Source organism: Ostrinia nubilalis, chromosome Z (assembly GCF_963855985.1).
Source record: "Ostrinia nubilalis chromosome Z, ilOstNubi1.1, whole genome shotgun sequence".
NCBI classification, from domain to species: Eukaryota; Metazoa; Arthropoda; class Insecta; order Lepidoptera; family Crambidae; genus Ostrinia; species Ostrinia nubilalis.
In genome coordinates, this window is record NC_087119.1 from 5,359,940 (window position 1) to 5,382,582 (window position 22,643).

Consider the following 22,643-nt stretch of genomic DNA (forward strand, 5'->3'; position numbering starts at 1 on the left):
TTTATAACTAAATCAATTTTTCTATTGCCCAACTGCACACTCACTAAGTTATGAAGGAGAGAAAATGAAATGGTTATAAATTATAATGGCATTGCCTAATAGCATAGTTTGAGTATTGCATACTAAGGCTGACTTGCACCATCTCACTTTAATTTTATCAAACGTAAAAAATCTGTCTAACTCCATACAAAAAACACCGGATAATGTTATAGTTACCGTTAGTCAGCTGGTGCAACTCAACCTAATATTATTAATTTATTTAAGTTACACGATATAGGACAAAAGAATTCGAACAGAAACTTCGTTATGAATGATCAATTATTTTATTTTTAAACTCTAAAATAATATTTACACGTCTTTAAAACATATTAATATAATTATGTAATAATAATCGAAACATTCAACATTCACAAGAAGTTTAAAAAGATCAGTACACGTATTGCTTTTTTTTTAATATAAGGCTGTACTTATTAACAATTTCAACATTTCCAGCACTTCCCCGATTTCTTTCTACCGAGAACGACACTCTTCAGCTCAATCCATATTTTGACCCCACAGAACCACACAATATCATTCCAATCGATAAATACAGCCTTAACAGAGTTCCTGGAAGGGCAGTTGTTATGACTTCAATGAAACACGATGCTTTTAGTCCAGTTAATGAACACTCGAAAAAAGGTATAGAGGGAAATTTTTGAGATACAATTTTTTTCGTAGCCTTATGGACTAGTTAGGAGGTGAACAAGATACCAAAGTTTTTGTCCGTAGTCCGTACACTAGTCCAAAATTACTAAGTCAAAAATTGTGTTTCAAGCATTTCTCTATGCCTTTTTATTGACTGGCCGAAATTGGTGACAAATGACATTATCATTAAAATATACCTAACAGTTTAGTTCTTGCGCCTAATTGACCGAGTTCTAGAGGTAGGTGTGGACGCATGAAATCATCATTGTCAAGTTAACTACATTAATCGAACGATATTGTTCCCTTCGCTTCTAATACTACACGCACCTACCTCAAAAACCATTACAATTAAGACAATATCCCTAAATATTAATTAGAGTAGAAGACAAGGTGTTTCGACATACGAATAACGATTCTAAAACAAATCATTTATAAAAATAATAAAACACTACAAATTCGGTTTCGCACACTCCTAAACCCCGAAACATTAAGATTCTAAAAGAAAGTAATTAGCGCTTTGATCAGCTGGACATAATTAATTATAAAATGCATAATGCCTAAAAACACATCGTCAACATACTCGAATTTATGGCTCAGGCCTGAAATATCCATTTTCTAAAATGTATTTTTCGCAAAATGACTGCTAATCAGAATGTAAGCACGTCTTTTGCATAATGTCAGCTTCTCAAAATGTCAACAATATAAAATTGTCTGCCTCCAAGAATGTCATTTCTTGTACAATGTTCGCTACTTCGCTTTTCAGATACTGAACATTGATAATGAAATAATAGAAATGTAAACATTATGAATAGAAGACCTTCTAAGACTGCCACATTTAAATTGAAGACATTTCGATAAAGCTGACAAAATAGGAATGAAAACATGATGAGTACGTAGACTTTTTGAGTTTTGTAAATTTTAGGAAAACAGATATTTCAGGCCTGAGCCGAATTTATCAGTCGACTGAAGACAAATTAAATTCATAACATTACATATTATCTGATTCATACATTAAAATAGAATTACATATTTAAAATAATAATAATTAAGGGTCTTAAACAGGATAGTACGCAAATTTACCGATTTTTAATTTAGGCCACCTTAGAACCTTGTCTCAAACGTATAATCTGGGCAGGAATTCAGATATCGAGCATTAATTTTTGTCCAAAAGGTTCATTTTAAAATGGAGCAGTCTCAATTTGAACGCTTATTAAAGTACTTACATGAACTGTTTTTAAGCATACCGAATGATTACCAAAACAAAAACTGTTATGTAGCTATCAGTAGTAACACTAAAATCTTATATTTGAAATTGTGTTCAGCCTGATTCTAATATTTAAAATTGTTTCCAAATATAACCGCGTAGACTGTAATAATACTAAAGATATAACATAACTTAAGCATAACCAATATACTATATTTTAAATAATAACATAGCAGATTTTGTTTTGAGGTAACCAGTGAGCAACAAATTTTGATTCCGTCAATGTATATTTACAAAGCGCTATTTGAAATTAAAGTAAATATTTGTTTTTCTCTACTATCATGTCGAGTAAGTGAACCTAAATAGTTATTTTTTTACAAAATAATGTCGCATAAGAAATAATGTAGTAATAAAAAGTATATACAAACGATTACACAATATTTAAATTTTAATTGTTAAAATAATGTATATACATAAAACACTAACAAATTCCTTACAATTTTATGTAAACAATTAACTAAATAATAACGGCCATACAGCATTGCGCAAACTATTCGACAAATAAAATTAACAGCAAACTAAAATAACCTCGACATGAAGAACTAGGCTTAGCGCTAAGGTTAAAAGACTTCGCGCTCATACATATTGCAAATGTCACAGCTAGTGTGTTTATTATTTCTTATGCATGTGCAGCATCCATGCATGATCACAACTGTGCTGTTAGGTACGTCAAAAACTATTTATCAATCATTAATTAAATGTTATAATAATGGAGGATCCCAAACAAATAATTGTCGATTTCTGTATTTATTAAACTATTTAATGTCAATCAATTAAAATGTGTAAATATCTAAAACATTAACTGTATTTATTAAATGTATTGTAACAGTTATATTAATCAATTTGCTTAATTCACACGGGTACAAGAATCGATAGCTTAATCTGATAGATTCAGAGACAACACCGAGTACACACCATAGTTTCGATACAGTATACTTTGCCGATTCAACGGTCGAATAATAATTGACATGAAACACTCTGCAGGAGCAGTTATTACAACACTATGAAGTGAGAATACCATGTATTGCTAAGCTAATATCAAACAAGAATTTGTAGAATTTCAATCCTTCCGGCATACTGTGTAGGAAGCATAACATTACAAACTGTTAATTTGTTAAAACTTCAACATTTAGTATCATATTCGTTTGAACGACTTAATATCTATTTTTCACATTGAGCCTAACATTGAACATTGATTTATTCCGTCTACTACATTATTATACTTTCTTTGTTACTAATACTGAATCACACTGATACTAGACGAAAGTTATTTCCAACTGTTAGTACATCAATATTATTTAAAAAAATTATCACCAAGAGTTTGAGGCCGTAGGTAATTAATAGAAACAGATAGGTATTGAAGGTTCAATCATTTCTTGTCAGATTGACTAAATGCCTCTTGTATATTTAAATCAAAACTCCGGCCTTAAAAAGCTGAGAACTAAACGATGATCATCTTACACTACATGTCTATACTAATGAGTGTTGTTAACTTATAATCACGACCAAAAAAGTGCAAAGATACGAGTGCACAGCCCAAGAGTCATTAAAATATTGATTTTATGTAATACATTGAAGAAAACATCTCTAGTGATATAAAATCATCGCCTTGATAGCGTATTATCAACTGTTATCAACACAAGTGACCAAACGTAGCTACATCTTAAACATTGAACATCAAAACAACATTTACTTAAATACTTATTTATAGGAAGAGTGGGAGTCGCACATATGAAGACTTTGGTACACGGTCGGTTTGTGCGTGGCATCAGGTTTCTGTGAGTTTCTACGCTCACGCCACGACGGCTGTGCGCTACAGACATAAGCGGGGGCAACTAGATAGCTAACCTCTTGGTGCACGTAGCTACAGCGTAAGGTGAGCCACTAAGGTAAGCAGAAAGGCCGGTGCAAGATGCCGCCGATCAGAGTTCACAACGTGTGCGACCACCTATACAACTAATACTTTAGGTTATTAATATTATGCATTGTTTACACTAGTAAAGACTTCAGAACTGAGCTTTCTCGTCAGAGTGAGTCAAAGTTTACAAAAAGATGCATAATAGCCGACAGCAGCGTTTCATCGTTCGTTTAAATTGTTAAAATTGAAGGGTGTAAGTCAAGGTTCATAGCCAGAGAAGACACTAGAGACCGATCCAAAGTTACACTGGGCTATCAATGTTTTCGTTATTTAGTCTGCTATTGGAGTAACGACATGTTCCTTCGTGTTATGCTTTCCGTAGCACTCAAAGCTCCGTGTTAAATCTGCAATCTATAAATACTTCAATATCCTAACCTAAAAATGGTCGTTACAAAATGGCCGTGCAGCAACCGACCAGAGGCAAATATGCATCAAAATAAATAAATTTCTAAGGACAATAACAAAACAAGTAAGACTTAGTATAAAAGAATGTTAGCGATTGCACATGCATTTATTTTATAATAAAACTATGTTTTTAAAATAACTTACTTAAAAATGATTTAAAATCGCGACGCGACTGTTGGATTTGATTGTTGCATTTAAAATTAGAATTAATTCAATGTAATGACTAGAAAACTAAATGTATGAATGCTTCCATTGCATTGTGATGTGAAAAGATGGTAGTTTGGGAATAACAACGTTAAATATACTGTTCCTTTAGCAAGGCGTTTCGGACATGATAAATACGTGCACATTAATCATATCATATAAAATAAATACCCACCCAACGGTCAGAACACACTGAAGGCACAATAATTGTCATTTTATTATGCAAGAGCAGACGAAACCCGTTTCCGAGTCAAAGTCGTGTGATGAATATCTATCTACCCAGTATCTGTAACTGTTCAACTCGAGAAGAGCAAGAAGAACGTAGGTATATTCCAAATCAGATTCGTATACCTGTCAGTGACTTAACATTCGCACCAAAGATTAAGCAAGGGTGTCGTTGACGGCTGATGGAAATAGAAATGTCTGATCAATAAAATAGCTGATCAATAGAAATAATCTAGTGTAATTTACATATCACACTTACCTGAAATGATTTGTAGTGCTTAGCATCAATGTTAAATTGAGGATCTGAAATACGAATCATGTTTGAATTTCAAGTTTAGACAGAAATGCCCTCTTGGAAGACAGTGTCCATTCGTGTTAGCCCAATTTTATGGAGCTAAAAGAGGTGCAAGTGTTTGGAGAAAAATAGAAGAGAACGGGGAAGGAAGCTGGAGGCTCGCTGGACTTCGTAACGCGCTTGCGCCAATTCACTGCTCAATGTCGCCAGATTTTCATCAGCATTTTGATATTGGGAAACCTTTAGAAAATTGATATAGCGTCCGATGATTCGCCATGAGTATTATGTCTAATACTGATAACAAGGAACTTTCTTAAAGTTAATAGCTCGAGACGCGCACTTTTTAGGTTTACCCAAAAAGTGAGACACCCGAGCGACACACACACAAATTGACAATAAGGTTCCCTAGAGCGATTACAATGTGACTGGTCGTTTGCCTTACGTAACAATGCCGAGCTTAGCCTAAGTTATCGTCGTGCGACGGGTTTATCCGATGGGTTATCACAAGGTGAGTTATTAGAGCGAAGGAGGCATGGGGCGATTCACGCTGTGTCGATGTCACCGACGTTAATCCGGTCCTCCGCTGCAGTCACGGAAAACCCCAAGATGCGCGCGTCCACCTTAAGCATTTTGTTCTTTTTGGTCTTCTTGCCTTTTCCCTGAAAATGATAATTTCCGTAATTCAGGATGGATAGGGCCGTAAGGGCTGATGAGTGTAAAAATCTCTACAATTCTAATTAACCTAATGATATTTATGATAAAACAAGTTAATTCATAAGTGAGTCGGATCGGTTTTGTTTTAATGAGGGTTTTCGCGTATGAAAGATCCGCTAGATGGCGGGACGCGGATGTGGGGTCTGACTGCTGCGTGATTGGTGGATTTTGACATATCTGTCAATGTCATGTCAAAAATAACCAATCATGCAGCATTTGGACCTCGTCTACGTATTGACATCTGGCGGATTTTTCATACGCGAAAACCCTCATTAACTATTAATTTTATGATATTTCAATAATAAAGCCCACTCACTTTAACTTCTTGGTAATCGGAGCCCGAGTTGGTGCGCGGGTTAACCGCCATGGCTGGCGAGCAGAGATCATCGGACGGGGTCACCATTCCGACGCGCAACAGCTTCGACCTGAGAAATAATTCATTCATAAAGCACCTATTACACAACTGAATTACGAAAAGGAACCAAGTGATAAAGCTATAAGGTTTATTTTACCTCCTCTCAAGGAACTGACGAGCAAAATCATTGGAATCCTTCGATTCTCCCAAATAGCATTTAACGTAGTCTTTGACTTCGTACGGCGATTCAATGTCCTTCAAAAATCCGACGAAAGTGGGCACTGTAAGAAAAAATGATTTTTTTAGTTTGTTTTAGTGTCTTTCACTTAAAACCAACGAAATTGGTATACGATATCATTTAACCTAGGCAAAAACTTGCTTGGGAGCACGGAAATTCGTGCGCCCGCCCATCACGTGCATGTGCTTATACTGTTTTTGATACAGACACGTATACGCCCGCGCAAGTTTTAGCTAATGCCCCGATAAAAGCTATACAGGGTGTTAGGTAAATGGGTATATGAGCCGACACTAGCCCATGTTAACATGGGCATATAAATGGTATGGTGTAGTCGGTAATTTGATATTATTTTATTTTTTTTTATTTTCAGACAAAATAAATTGTATAAAATCCGATTTATATGATAATTAAAATGAAGATATCAATTTTCTGACTTTACCATACCATTTATATGCCCATGTTAACATGGGCTAGTGTCGGCTCATATACCCATTTACCTAACACCCTGTATAAATATTGCTTACCATCAATCTTGGAGCTCCATGACGTCAGCACAGTGGTGCACCAAGACTCGAACTCGATGGCGGGGGATGTCTCCTTCTTGGGCGTGTTGATGGTGATCTTCTTCTTGGGCTTGGGCTCCGGGGCTTTTGGCGACTCCTGCGGCCTCTCAGACTTCGACGGCTGCGCTGACGGCGAGTCCCAGAAGCCACCTGTATCAAAACAGTGTTTTTTTTTGTGACAGGAGGCAAACGAGCAGACGGATCACCTGATGGTAAGTGATTACCGTCCCCCATAGACTCCCGCAGACCCAGGGGCGTAACAGGTGCGTTGCCGGCCTTTAAGGTGAAGATACGCTCTCCTCTTGAAAGCTTGCAGGTCGTATCCGTCCGGAAACACCGCAGACGACAGTCCATTCCACAGTTTGGTTGTACGGGGCAGGAAATTTCTAGAGAAACGTACTGTTGTGGACTGCCAACCATCTAAGTGATGGTATGAATAAATGATCAAACCAGCTTTAGAGCGCTTTCAAATATAGGCGTTTTTGTCGCGCGACTGTAGCGCTTCTAAGTCGCGCTGCAGTAGCGCGACTCGTATCCATACATATTTATGTAGCGCTGCAGCTGCATTACATATTATGTATGGATAAAAAGCGCTACAGTCGCGCGATAAAAACGCCTATATGTGAAAGTGCTCTTATTGGGTGTTCCGTTATGTCACTGCACTGCTCGGTGTTCGCTTCGCTGTAACGGAACACATCCATTATGTAGAATAATTGGGTTCTCTAGTTTGGAAACATTTCTCACCTCCGTTGGGTGGGACGGCGCCGCCCCACGGCACGTGGTTAGGGGGCGGTTGAGCCGCCTCTTCCATAGCTTGGGCCGCCGCCGACGCCGACACCGCCGCCGCCGCCGCGGCCGCTGCCTTGCGAGCCTCAGCCTGCAAAGATCCACTATGTAAAGGAATGCTACCATAGATCACAGAAACTAAAGAGAGATGTGAAAAGGGGGCGGGGCCAGTGTCGCAACAATATGCTCAAAACAGAACACATTGCGAGCGACAGCAATGATGACAGCAGCGACGTTAAATGTGTAAACAGTTTACATTGATTGCGTAGTACTATTATTCGAACATTGAGTACTGATACCGCAGTGGATAATGAGTACCTTATTTTTAAGTAACGGAATACATTCAATAGTGCATCACTGCGTATGTAGTGGTGCTGTACGTACATTACTTGCAACGTAGTATGCGAACGAATAGTCGCACTCAATGCAATGTGTGCATGTCACACACTCTTCGTGACGTATGGTTTTTATTTTGATTACTTTGTGTGTGTGAATTTCTAATGCGACACTGACTGGGTTTCGAACTTTTCGCATTAGTTGGCATCTCTCTATGGTTGATACACACATTAACGCCAAACATATTGTAGTGACCCTACACCTTACTTTTCAGTTCACACAAATTATTTAGTGAGTGATGACTAAAGACAGCTACAGCTACAAGTATGAGCAAGGTAACTATAGAATTAAAAATTAAATCTAAATATATAAAAGGAGAAACTGACTGACAGATCAACGCACAGCCTAAACGGCTAAACGTAGGCACTTGAAATTAGGCAGGAACGTAGCTTAGTTACCGTAGAGGTGCACTAAGAAAGGAATTCCCGAAATTCCCACGGGAACGGGAATTAGCGGGAAAATCCTTTTGTATGAAAAATCTAAACCGCTTAAGTTAGACCCTTGAAATTTGGTATGCAGGTACCTTAGTAAAATTAAAGCTGAGTTACAACAGTATATTGCAAAATTCCCACGGGCACGGGAGTTAGCGGGAAAAAACATTTGTATGAAAAAATATAAACAGCGTAAGATAGATGAAGGGGGTAAAACGGGATCCACGCGTACGTAGTCGCGGGCGGCCGCTAGTCAAATATAAAACGGATCCTTACCTGAATCTCTGCCAAACTTTGGCCAGGAGGGTGGACATTGATTCCCTTCTTCTTCGCCCAACCCAAACCAACTTGCATTTCCTGGAGACAAAGTGTAAATTTAGTATTCAGTCACATGTGAATTCGAAGAGCTGTTTTGAAATTGAAAAATAGTGACAGAAAAACTCCCTCGTTGTGGATAAAAAAAATTTTGAACACTAATGGCCGTTTTCACCATCATAAATAATTTTTAAATGACCCCTATGGTAACACATAGCAAGCATTTTGTTTTCATAGGGGTCACTTAAAAATTAGGGATTGATGAGAAAAACGGGCATGACTCAGTTGCACACCCTAAACTTTAAACGTAACTAAAAATATAGCGAGTGTTTTGTATGGAGTTTGGCAAGACTTTTGTTATAGTTAAAGTAAGATGGTGCAACCGATGGTTTTGGCAACTAAGCCTAGGCGCAGACTACCGACTTTTATTTGGCCGATAGTATGGGCACGTATGAAAGTGTGTGTGGGGACGGCCGTAAAGAATACAATTCCCCACCGCCAACAGGAGGCGTGTCGTAAGAGGCGACAAAATCCTGTAGCACGAGATGGGCAGCAGCGTTTGCGTGCGAAATTTATAAAAAACTGCGCTCGCCAACCCTTGGTGAAGAATTACAGACCCATCTCGCTTCTGAGTCATGTCTACAAACTGTTTTCGAGAGTCATCACGAACCGTCTCGCGCGTAGGTTCGATGACTTCCAGCCTCCCGAACAAGCCGGATTCCGAAAAGGTTATAGTACCATAGACCACATCCATACGCTGCGGCAGGTTATACAGAAGACTGAGGAGTATAACTTGCCACTATGCTTGGCGTTCGTGGACTATGAGAAGGCCTTCGATTCGATTGAGACTTGGGCAGTGTTACAATCTCTCCAGCGGTGCCGTATTGACTATCGGTATATCGAGGTGCTGAAGTGCTTGTACAAAAACGCCACCATGTCGGTCCGAGTACAGGAGCAGAGCACGAGGGCGATTCCACTGCAGCGAGGCGTTAGGCAGGGAGATGTTATATCTCCGAAACTGTTCACCGCTGCATTGGAAGACGCTTTCAAACTCCTGGAATGGAAAGGATTCGGCATAAACATTAATGGCGAGTACATCACTCACCTTCGGTTTGCCGACGATATTGTGGTCATGGCAGAATCGTTGGAAGATCTTGGCACAATGCTCGAAGACCTTAATCGAGTTTCCCAACAGGTAGGCCTGAGGATGAACATGGACAAAACGAAGCTTATGTCGAATGTCCATGTTACGCCCTACCCAGTTTCAGTTGGGAGCTCAATTCTCGAGATTGTCGACAAGTATGTCTACCTCGGACAAACGATTCAGCTAGGTAGGTCCAATTTCGAGAAGGAGGTCAATCGTCGAATCCAACTCGGCTGGGCAGCGTTCGGGAAACTACGCAACATCTTTTCGTCCAAATTACCTCAATGCCTGAAGACTAGAGTGTATAACCAATGTGTGTTACCAGTGATAACTTATGGCTCGGAAACGTGGCCTCTCACTATAGGCCTTATACAGAAGCTCAAAGTTGCACAGCGTGCTATGGAGAGGGCTATGCTTGGTGTTTCTTTGCGAGATCGAATCAGAAATGAGGAGATCCGTAAACGAACCAAAGTCGCTGACATAGCCCGACGTATTAGCAAGCTGAAGTGGCAATGGGCAGGGCACATAGTACGCAGAACTGACGGCCGATGGGGCAGAAAGGTTCTGGAATGGAGGCCGCGTACCGGAAAACGCAGCGTGGGACGTCCACCTACAAGGTGGACCGACGACATCGTAAAGGTAGCAGGGAAGCGCTGGACGCAGGCCGCTACCAATCGATCAACATGGAAAGCATTGGGGGAGGCCTATGTTCAGCAGTGGACGTCCTGTGGCTGAAATGATGATGATGATGTATGAAAGTGCGCAAATTACATCGATTTGGTATCGGCCGATTCTTCATACAAATTAGAATCGGGCCCAACTATCGGCCAACTAAAGTCTGTGGTCTGCGCCTAGGCTAAAAAGTTCTAGCAATTGCATTCAGTAGGATTTAATGAATGCTGCTGACAACGCCACTCTTTCAGCGGAGTTTTGGGCTGACACTGTGTATAGTCTGGTCTCTGAGCACGTAGAATTTTGTCTCGCGCGTAATTATATTGCTGTCGCGACTGTGCGACGGGCGCCCGCAGTGAGTGTGCGAGCGCAACAGCAACATAATTACGCGCGAGCGATAAGGATGGGTAGCTTGGGGTCATTGGACAAAATTCCATGTTTAGAGACCAGACTATAGGTTTGTTTTCGACACGATAACAAGAAGAACTAGGCTCACCTGTTCCCTGGCGAGCGCCGCTGCTTGCTGCTGAGCGATGATCTGCATCATCTGCTGCTGTTCCTTGATCTGCTCGAGTTTCTTCTCCCGCTCCAAGCGCTGGATCTCTGTGAGGGTCAGCCCTTCCTTGCTGGTCGCGAACATCGATTGGTTGGCCACTGCTGACCACGGCGCCTTCTTCGTCACCGACTCAGTGGCAGGCCTTTGCTGCTGCTGTTGATTCTCCTGTCAAATAAAGTAACTTTAAAATAACGGTATCGTTATAGCCAATGAGCTGCTGTTATAGTGACATTGACGTAATGTCAATGTCACACTACAAACGTCAGATTAGAGGGGCGCGCGTGATCGACTCCCCGCGCTTTTGTGCTAAGTGATGAATTGTATATAAAAATGAGGCAATGTATTGTGAAAGTTAAGTATCCAGTGTTTTTTTATGAGAATAGTTCTACCGGCTACTAAAAATAGTTTTAAGCAGATAACCAATACACAAATGCTTATAAATTATGTACTACTAGTACAAGGCCGGTTTAACACATTGGCCCCAGCGCTGATCTCAATGCCAATCGACAAATGAGTGGATCTAGAAAATATGACACCAATGGGACAAGCATTAGGATTCAGCCGAGGCGTGTTGGTTGTGTTAGAACTGGTAAAATAAAGAGCCAACGTGTGGACATCTTTCGAAATTAACCAACGAGGGTTGATACGAGAGTTGTGGTAATGTAATTTATGATAATGCAAGTATCACGACACGATGGAACCTATTACGAGAAGATAATGTCTATAATAATTAGACTTACCTGTTGTTGTTTCTTCTCGGCTTGCTTGCGTTTCTTTTCTTCATCCGCTGCTTGCTTCTCTTCCTCTTTCCTGTTCAACAAACAAGTATCGTCAGAAGGGGACAATTATCTTCCGAAATAAATTATTACATTAGTCTATCTTTGCTATGGTTGCTTTGTCGCGTTTGCATACCTCAAATAGGCTTTATGTAAAGGACCTATAAGTATGAGTTTAAAGAGTGCTTTTACAAGTCACGATGTTTCGACGATAAGGGGCCGTTCAAGTATTACGTAAGCACCAAGGGGGGGTGGGGGGGTCTCTGTTTTGCTTATTTTGGATGACATGGGGGGTAGGGGGGTCTAGATGATGATTACGTCATCATTAGTTATTTACGTTTTTTCGGGGATTCCCGCAAATAATACATGCGTAGGCACTCGCTTTGAGAACTGATTAGGGGAATTACCGCATATTAGGGGAATTACCTTGCGCTATTCACTTGTCTAATAGTTAACTCTCGTGCCGACACTGCCCATTGAAATTTGACAGTCGTAGTCCGCATATTATTATACGCGAGGCCGGCCTCCCGCGCGCGTGTTTTGTTTGGATACTAAACGTATTGTAAGCATTGAAAGTTATCATTTGGTTTTATGTTGATGCATAATTGATGCAATTTATTATGTTTGTTATGTTCTTTATTTCTGATTATATTTTTTTGTCCCTTACTCTATGTGTATCAGTTAAACCTAATATTTTCATGAATTTTCCTATTTTAAAAATGACAATACAGTGTGAGTCACGTTAAAGTGTACATATGGAAATAGATGAAACTAGACCTATTTTTATCGACAAAAAAGAGGTCAAAATTTTTTTGAGATTTTTTTAAAAAATTTTATCGAATTTTTTTTCTTCCAATTACTTATTGTAAAGAAAACGTAATAACTTTTAAACTAAGCGGTATATCCTGATAAAATAAAAACACTAATAATGCTAAATAACAGGCGATACTAAAAAAATACATAAAATACACAAAAAAGGCCAAAAAATAATAAAAAATGATACTTTTTGAAAAAAAAAATGCTAAAAAAATTGTGTTTTTTTGGTTATTTGATAAATTTCTCCAAAAAATGCCCCTATAACCGGTGGTTTTTATTACTTTGTATTATTTTCTATCGTATTACCTTCGTAAAACCAAAAATCGCATGTCTCTATCCCTATCACAACGTTTGCAATGATTGTTTTTGCGTTTGAAAACGTAAATAACTATTATTTGTTGGCATTTTCTGGGTATTTTATGTATTTTTTCAGTATTGCCTGTTATTTAGCATTATTACTGTTTTTATTTTATCAGGATATACCGCTTAGATTAAAAGTTATTACGTTTTCTTTACAATAAGTAATTGGAAGAAAAAAAATTCTATAAAAAATTTAAAAAAAATCTCAAAAAATTTTTGACCTCTTTTTTGTCGATAAAAATAGGTCTAGTTTCATCTATTTTCATATGTACACTTTAACGTGACTCACACTGTATAAAAAACATTTATAACTAAAAATGTTTACGTAAGCATAGGGGGAGGGGGTAAGTGCTTTGCTTACTTTTGATGACAAGGGGGGCGGGGGGGTAAAAAATGGTAAGAAATCTGCTTACGTAATACTTGAACGGCCCCTAAGTATTATTTCGCGACTTCGTAAATTCTACCTCTTGCGCTCAGCTTCCTCGGCCGCTTTGGCTTCTTCGGCCTTCTTCTTGTTATCTTTGTTGGCATTCTTTTCAGAACCTTTCACAATGGTGAATCCTTCTTTGAGCCATTCCTGCAACAGGCAAAAAACTCTTATCATTTACAAACATAAGTAAAAATCATAATAGCTGTGCTTAATCTAAAATTCACATAAAACAAAACCAATCCAAAGTAGAGGGTAAATAAAAGTTAATTTGAAAATTATAAATAACTTGAAAAAATCGAACTGCATAAGGCGGGAATTGAACCCACGACCTTCCGCTTGCCGGGCGACTGCTCTTCCAACTGAGCTACTTAGACACTGGATGAACCCGTCGAAATTTTCAAGTGTAATACGCCTTAGGCAGTTCGATTTTTTCAAGTTATTTATAATTTTCAAATTGGTTTGAGATGCGACTCTTAACGCTAAAAAATTAAATAACTAAATAAAAGTTACATAGCGAATACATGAAACAACACAACGCTCTAGATGTTGGTAAAAAATGTGAATAAAATAATATAGACCTTCTTTTCTTTTTCTAACTCCTTCTTGTTAGCCTTATCTTCTTTTTTGCTCTTGACTGGCGACGTTTCATCTGACCTTTTCTGTTAACAAACCAATACAAGGATAAAAACAAAAGTCGCACACTGACCTCTTATCCCGACGACCATCCCTACCACATATGCGACGGCTGATCTATAAACGGTACATTAAAAAAAATAACTAAAACAAGTCTTTATTGATTAACAACAAATTATAGACAAAGCTCTTCTTCCCGATGAATAAACCCCGGGCGAGGGCGAATGTCACGAGTCCCTAAATTGAACAGAAAAATGCTACATGCAGGAGACACAAACATTCTCCATGCCCTGCTCACATTCAGAACGGAAAATAGTAGGAGAATACGACAGTAACTTAGCAATTACAATGAAATTCATGTAACAAGCTCAACACAGAAATATTAAGCCCTATTATGCAAACGTTCATATGATAAATAAATTAAATAATGGTCAGGGATGAATCTAATTACGGGATGGGGCAACATTACAATATATGTGAATTTTTACCTCGGCTTTGGCATTTTCTTCATCTTTAGTCTTATTATCTAGCTCATCTTTTTTGTCTTCCTTTTTCTTATTCTTACTCTTAGTGTTGTTATTTTCCTTGTTTTTGGCTGATTTCTCACTTTCGTTTTTAGCTTGCTTGCCTTGCTTCGACTCAGGGGCAGGTTTGGCCGCTTGTTGCGGCTGTTGTGTTGGTTGCTGTTGAGCCTTTTGGTTGTTCACTTCAGTTGGTTGTTCCACCTTAGGCGTTTTTTCTTGTTTGTGCTGCGGAAAGTAGAAATATTGTAAATTAATACCATTTTATATTTTACATGCCACGCACAGTTCGATTGCTGTTAAAATGGCAGAGCAAATCCCTGTAATCCCGCTTACTAATAAAACTTACAAGCTCGTTGAACAGTTTTTTTAAAGTGACGTTTTGTATGGAACTGTCATTTTAAAACAGTGTTCAACAAGTGTGTAACTTTTTATTAGTAAGGGGGTCAGAGTTAATTATAATTTTCTATTGAAGAAAATCCAGAGCTCTAAACAGAGATATCAGGTTTTGAAATTGTTTCCAAGTTTGTTTATTCATACCTTTGCTTCAATATTCTCAACGGTCTCCATGACAGGTTTAGCCGCAAGCGTATCTTTCTGGATAAGTTTCTGCAGTTCTCCCATGTCCGGGGTGGCACCTGTGGGCGATGTGAACGGGTCGTCGGGTTTTCCGGGCACGCTTCCCACGGGCGAGTCGGCCATGAACGACAAGTTCTGGGCTCCTCCGATGTTCTGCGAAGCCCTGAGCTGCGCCAGAATCTGGTCTTCCGTCTTCATCTCCTTAGCGATTTCTTCTGGCAATAAAGCGTTTGACGCTACGGCTGACGGCTGCAATTTTTAGAAACAACATTAGTAACTGCTTCGCGTTAGTAACGATGACGCGCTTCTCGCATGCATGGAACAAAAACTCACTTCTGTTCAGATTTGTTGAATAGTTTTATTTCTAGGAAATATTGTACTGCATTAAATTTGGAAAAAATGTGGTTTGAATGGGTTCATCGAGATAATTTTGTGTGCGCCAAATAAATGATTAAAGATTGCCTGCAAATTTTCGCCTAAATTACAAATGTACATAAACACAGCATTTCTGAGCAGAAAAGACCTTCGCCGTTAATAACAATTAGTATTAATTGTATACACTCGCATTTTTTAAAAGAAAAGCGCGTCGGACAATACAAAAGAACTAGGCAAGTTAGTTGCTTACCTTCGTCATTTTTACATTTTAGTATTTAGTGATGTAGTACATGCTATAAAAACTACCACTACCGGATATTAAGTTTTAGTGCTAACGAAAAAACGCAATAGAACAAACGAATACTTAGTTATAAATTAAAAAGCTTTAAATTAAAATTGTTAGTACATAATCGCATGTTAACTTTGCGCCAACACCTGTACAACTTTTCGTATGATCCTAATTTTAGAAAGCCTTAAAATTGTTAGTACCTCATACCATGTAAGATTGCGTTGCTAACGCCTTAACCACTTTCACATTTTGTTAAAAGAAAAAATACTACACAATTATTTATAAGTACAAAATCACATATTTACTAAATCAAAAGCAAATTGCAAAAAAAGTATTGCCTTCCCATACAAAGTTAAATTTATAATAGGAAGGCAAAAACAATTTCAACCTTAGTTTTTGGTAAATTGTATTTGTTTTTATGAGTACCTAAGCCATTCAAGATTTTGTAATAATTGAAAAATAGTGACGTATTTTAATTATTTTGACATCACAAGAGTAATGTGATAAATTACAAGCAAAGAAATAAGGGATATACGAATACATCGTCGGATATCGATGTATTTGTTATTTTATTAATTAAAGACCTATCGGATCTTCCCGAAAACGAAAGAAAGTCAAATCTACTTTGAGAACTAAGAGTTAGATGGAATGGATGTATGGAATACAATAAATCAGAGATCATTAAAATCGGTCCAGTTGTTCTCGAGTATAACTCGTGTAAATAACATAGATATTTAAAAGATATTTTTCCTAATTACAAATATTTTTTCTAATGTAAAATATATACTTAGAAGCGTTACTACTCTGTTAATAGAATACCAGACGTTCGGAACATGTATTTCTCAAAATTAAGCAATTTTCTACTAATTGGACATCACAACATATAATTTCATTTACCCAATTTAAAATCCCATAAAAGATGAAGAAGCTTACCTTAAAATAAGGACGAAAATGTCTGAAGGACGCAATTACGATTTTTTTAATGCTAGACAAGGCAGGTATTTGACCGCAATCACACCTGATGTTAAGTGAGATGCATTCTAGGATGGTACATATCTGCCCTGTAAGTGCCTATTCACTCTCGTCTTAAAAACGCCCGGATTGCAGTGTGTTTACCCGACTGCGCGAAGGAGTATGTAAAATCTCTGTAGCCTACACGGTTTATGGATTTTAGCTTTTGCAGGAATGATAGTCATCTCTATTATGAAAGTAACTACTGGATAAACCGTCACAAGAGCATTTATTTTTAAAATCAGTCTAATAACCCTATTTTTACCTAACATCAAAATGTACGAACTTATTTAAGCAGCTAGGAAACTCTTTAATTGGCTTAGATTTAATTCTCATTAAAGTAACATGAATATTGTACAGCTGTTGAGTTTCTGAATAAATAAATAAATAACCTAACTTTGTTAAGAGTAAACGTTGAAAAATAACTTTTTTAACAGTGTTAATAAACCCAGTATGAACATCCTCAAAATTTTGTTATGTATTTAATTAATGTTAATAATTTCCATTACAAATGATCTGCGCGTTGATAGATCAGTAACGGTTGCGATGTAATTATTATAAATAATAAGATATTAAGGGAAATTCTTTATTAAAAATAAACTATTATAATAAATTTAATTAACAGATCACCTGAGATACACACATTGAAAATTCGAGCAATCGCACCTTTTTAGGTATTGAAGACCCTTTCTTACATTTTTATAAGAGATTCTATTATCTTAATTACATTCACATTCATAATGCTGTTTTTTACTTTGGTAACTAGGTAAAGTAGGATATTTATCTATCCTCTTACCTACATCCTCTGCTATCTCTTTTCAATTACATTGAATCAAATCATAGACATGTCTTTTCCAAAAATAACAGCCAAATTTTAAATTGATATTCATTGATAATATTATTATTAATAATTCAAATTTATGAGCCAATAATATCATTATAATAATGGTTTGTGGTCCTTATCACACAATAAACGCTAGCCCTAAGCACTAAGAAAGAAAGCACAAATAACCTATATGTTAATGTAATTAATAAAATTATACCTTAATAGGATTTCAAACTAAGAATAATTGAGTAAGTATAATGTAAAATATCTTCAGGGTTGTGCGAGTGAGTTTTTATAGATGTTTAACAAGTTTGCATTTTTGTCATTACGACCACAAAAAAATAATTAATATCTTACTTCTATAACCCTTTCAAAGTATAATTTCCACAAAAAAAAATTATAATCATAATATATTATTATCATTATATAGTCCAGTCAAATTAGACATGAACCCTGCATTAATTCGCATACAGCTGAAAATTGGTACGCATGTTCGGAGCACCATTATGAATTAACTGTGAAAAATCCCCATCGATCCGACATGTGCTAAAAAAAAAATTCAAGGTCAAACTTAAAAAATACGGGTTTTTGAGATTTTCAGCTAAACGGTAAGTTTTATCACAAAGATATGTATGACAAGGTTTAAGACCATACAATTATCTATCAAAATTGTCTATACACTTTCTCCTAAGAGTCAACGTTTCTGAGATTCGATGATCCGAAGAGTCAAAAAAGTGTTTTCTTCATAACGGTCTTACACATAAATCCAATGTGATATCGCCTCGTGACTCGACTCAGCATTGTATCATGATGTGTTGTCGACGTCGAATATAAAATGATCAACCTCAATGTCGTCTGTCATCTTTAATTATCGAAAAATGGGTGCAACTTTGACGAAGGACTGCACCGTGAGTTTCTAAGATACGAAGTTTTCGTGTTTATTATGTTTAAAAGCTCTTATACGCACACGTCACTACTCTACTTGTAACTCTATGGTCACTCTTTTAGCCCGACCAAGTTAGACAGTCCAGGTTATAATAATTCGCATAAAGCTGAAAATTTGTGTAAATATTGAGAACACCATCCTAAATGAAATGTCAAAAGTCCCCGACGACCCGTCATTTAAAAAAAAATTTTTCGAAGTTCCAAGTTGTTTGTTTTTTTTGGCCAAGTAGTAAACTTATCATAAAAATAGATAAAAAATAATAGAAGATCATAAAATTATCTATTAAAATGATCTTTACCCCTTTTTCCTAAGAGTCACCGATTATGAGGTAGAACGAATCAAAAAGTTAGTTAAAATGTTCTCGTTATATGCACATGTTTCCACAATACCTATGATGGTTATTTGGCGCATTTTTTTTACCAGGTTCCCCAGTAGGCCTTTTTTAAGATGTATTTGTTACCCTGTTCAATTCAAAACTATTATAATAGAGTTAAAGTTGTGGACTTGTGGAGTAGTTAACAGAATACGAATTCTTCAACTTTTTGCATCGTTACCACATAAACGGTGACTCTTAGGAAAAAGGGGCAAAAACACTTTTAATAGATAATTTTATGATCTACTACTATTTCTTATCATTTCTTATGATAAGTTTACTGTTTGGCGGAAAAATGCAAAAAACTTAGCCTTCGTAAATTTTTTTTTCAAATGACGGATCGTTGGGGACTTTTGACATTTCATTAAGGATGGTGTTCTCAACATTCACACAAATTTTCAGCTCTATGCGAATTATTATAACCTGGATTTTCTGACTTGACCGGGCTAAAAGAGTGACCATAGAGTTACAAGTAGAGTAGTGACGTGTGCATTTAAGAGCTCTTAAACCTAATAGACACGAAAATTTCGTATCTTAGAAACTCACGGTGCAGTCCTTCGTCAAAGTTGCACCCATTTTTCGATAATTAAAGATGACAGACGACATTGAGGTTGATCATTTTATATTTGACATCGACAACACATCGTGATACAATGCTGAGTCGAGTCACGAGGCGATATCACATTGGATTTATGTGTAAGACCGTTATGAAGAAAACACATTTTTGGCTCTTCGGATCATCGAATCTCAGAAACGCTGACTCTTAGGAGAAAGTGTATAGACAATTTTGATAGATAATTGTATGGTCTTAAACCTTGTCATACATATTTTTGTGATAAAACTTACCGTTTGGCTGAAAATCTCAAAAACCCGTATTTTTTAACTTTGACATAGAATTTTTTTTTTAGCACATGTCGGATCGATGGGGACTTTTCACAGTTAATTCATAATGGTGCTCCGAACATTCGTACCAATTTTCAGCTGTATGCGAATTAATGCAGGGTTCATGTCTAATTTGACTGGACTAATAGTCTTTTTCAGCTAAGATGATCCGTATGACACTTTAAGGTTATCCATATTACGCATACTACATATGCAGAATATTTTAGAAAAAATATTTGTATTTCATTAGCAATATAATAAAAAAAAATTAACTACTTGTCTTGAAATATATAGTAAAATCTGAGTCTATTGATTATATTTTAATTAAATACGATGTAAAAATATTTTTTATTTAATGTACGCAATGTGTGAAACGGAATAGATTTAGTGCTGGGGTATTTGTTGTATAACAAAATCGATTATTTCCGCGGTTCATTAATCGATTGTAGTGATTACTTAGTTATTAAAAACATCTCAAAAATCAACCATATTTTTAGATTGTTGACTTTAATAAACGCAATGAAAATAAATTAATAGTTTTTAATTTAAAGTAATAGAACCAGAACTTTTTAGGAATCGTTTTTTTGAACACGAAGTCCATGGAATTTGAATATTATCAATAAAAAAATTGTTACAATAATATTTGTAATTAAAAAAACATGTTTTTTTGTTAAATAACACATATACAAAATATTTCTCTAAAAGTAGGTTTCACTAACTCTTAGAAAAAAATCGATAGATAAATCGCTATGGTTTAGTTATGTGACATCTTTATAACTTTCAAACTCGAAACGTCATACGAATCATCTTAGATGAAAAAGACTATAATAAAATTTAAAATATTAATCCTACAAAGAAGAACGGTCATCTGTGACCCAGGCCCGACAGAAACTAGACATACCTCAGTTTTTTTGTCATGTCTTAATTAGTTAAATTATATATTTTTTATATTCGAAATCTATGTATAACACCAAAATATTACCCTCTGTTTTTGTTAAGCCGTTATACAAAAACTAATACAAAATGCCTATTTATCACCAAAATTGATAAATGTATGTACCTAAATGTCTATTACAGCTGCTATGGAATGTATCTAGGTGACCTGGAGATACAGCCGGATTATACAGGGTGGAAACGAGAAGTTACAAAATCCAAAAATTCAATGTTACCAGCTTCCATAATCTGTAACCTATTATTGGTACCATTTGAAAGAGCCCGTGAAGAACTTTCAGAATCAGTAACTAGTTTTTCGATATCTTGTATAGTTTAGAAATAATCGAGTGAGATCACTTATCGTTCCATATGTATAACCATCCTGTATAATCCGGCTGTATCTCCAGGTCACCTAGATACATTCTATAGCAGTTGTGATAGACATTTAGGTACATACATTTACCAATTTTGGTGATAAATAGGCATTTTGTATTAGTTTTTGTATAGCGCCTGAACAAAAACAAAGGGTAATATTTTGGTGTTACACATAGATTTCGAATATAAAAAATATATAATTTAACTAATTAAGACATGACAAAAAAACTGAGGTATGTCTCGTTTCTGTCGGGTCTGGGTTTTTTTGTATGGGGCGTGACCGTTCTTCTTTCTTTGGGAAGACTGCAATTAATTCATTAAATGTTCTCACTATTATATTAAATTCCCACATTCAACCTAATTTCTATAAAAAAGATAATTATTGATAAAATTGAAAGCAATAATCCTATAAATTTATTTGGGAAGACTGCATTTGGTTCAATAAATGGTCTCACTAATAAAATTCCCACATCAGACCTAATTGACAATGCGTAAGACATACTAATGCCTGTTTTCACCATCAATCCCTAATTTTTAAGTCTATAGAAACAAAATGCCTTTTAAGTTTTACCATAGGGGTCACTTAAAAATTAGGGATTGATGGTGAAAACGGGCATAAATCTAACAATATCCACAATAGTTTTTATAAAGAAGATTAACCACACTAAAGGAATGTCAATAGCTCCGTATTTGCTTGAATCTTTATGATGGTGTAGCCTAAATACAGAGGTACCAGAATCTCATGGCAAACAAGTGTGACTTTCATATGGCAATTGTCTATGTCAAAGAAAATTAAGAGATCTGTCAGCCGTTGCAGAAATTTTGTGATCTCTTCATGAATATTTGTTATTTTTGTGAAAAACTCGAAAAAGCTCAAGCGAGTCATATTGTTTTCAATGTGTATTGTAAAATAAGGCATATTTATTCAAAGTCAATCTTTGATTTTCACGTCGTTGAGTTGACAGGTAAGTTCAACTGAAATGTTTTGATACATGTAGTTTATTACTCGACTCCGTCAGAAGGAGGGTTATGGTTTTTTATATTGTTTTTATTTAATAGCTGCTTTATCGGGGTTTTCAGGTGTATCTTACAAATTGGTGCAGAAGAATGGTCAAAATGTTATGACCATGTAAAAAAAATTGAAAAAGATTTCATCAAGCAAGATAAGGATTAAATGAATAATTGAAATGCTGGAAAAGCGATTTATAATAAATACCTCTTTATCTTGATCAACTAATTAAGAACAAGAAATGCAAGTGGAGTTCTTAGAATCGTTTTCTAGTTCTGAATGAAGTGATAAGTTATTAGTATGATACATAATAACATTAGTTACATAAAGTAATATACGATTTA

General features: G+C 36.4%; 1 protein-coding gene across 2 annotated transcripts in view; it reads right to left on the reverse strand.

Moving 5' to 3' along the window:
• Positions 1-304: 304 nt before the first annotated feature.
• Positions 305-22,643, reverse strand: part of LOC135087156 (GRB10-interacting GYF protein 2) — a 73,409-nt gene continuing 51,070 nt past the window's right edge. For both annotated transcript variants that reach the window (XM_063981991.1, XM_063981990.1), the window contains exons 15-26: positions 15,242-15,529; positions 14,669-14,929; positions 14,126-14,206; positions 13,582-13,694; positions 11,906-11,975; positions 11,106-11,330; positions 8,755-8,835; positions 7,610-7,742; positions 6,827-7,015; positions 6,222-6,345; positions 6,026-6,134; positions 305-5,654 (exon numbers count right to left, since the gene is read on the reverse strand). In XM_063981991.1, coding sequence (XP_063838061.1) covers positions 5,538-5,654; positions 6,026-6,134; positions 6,222-6,345; positions 6,827-7,015; positions 7,610-7,742; positions 8,755-8,835; positions 11,106-11,330; positions 11,906-11,975; positions 13,582-13,694; positions 14,126-14,206; positions 14,669-14,929; positions 15,242-15,529 — 1,791 coding nt within the window. In that variant the 3' untranslated portion in view covers positions 305-5,537. The remainder of the gene's footprint in view (positions 5,655-6,025; positions 6,135-6,221; positions 6,346-6,826; positions 7,016-7,609; positions 7,743-8,754; positions 8,836-11,105; positions 11,331-11,905; positions 11,976-13,581; positions 13,695-14,125; positions 14,207-14,668; positions 14,930-15,241; positions 15,530-22,643) is intronic.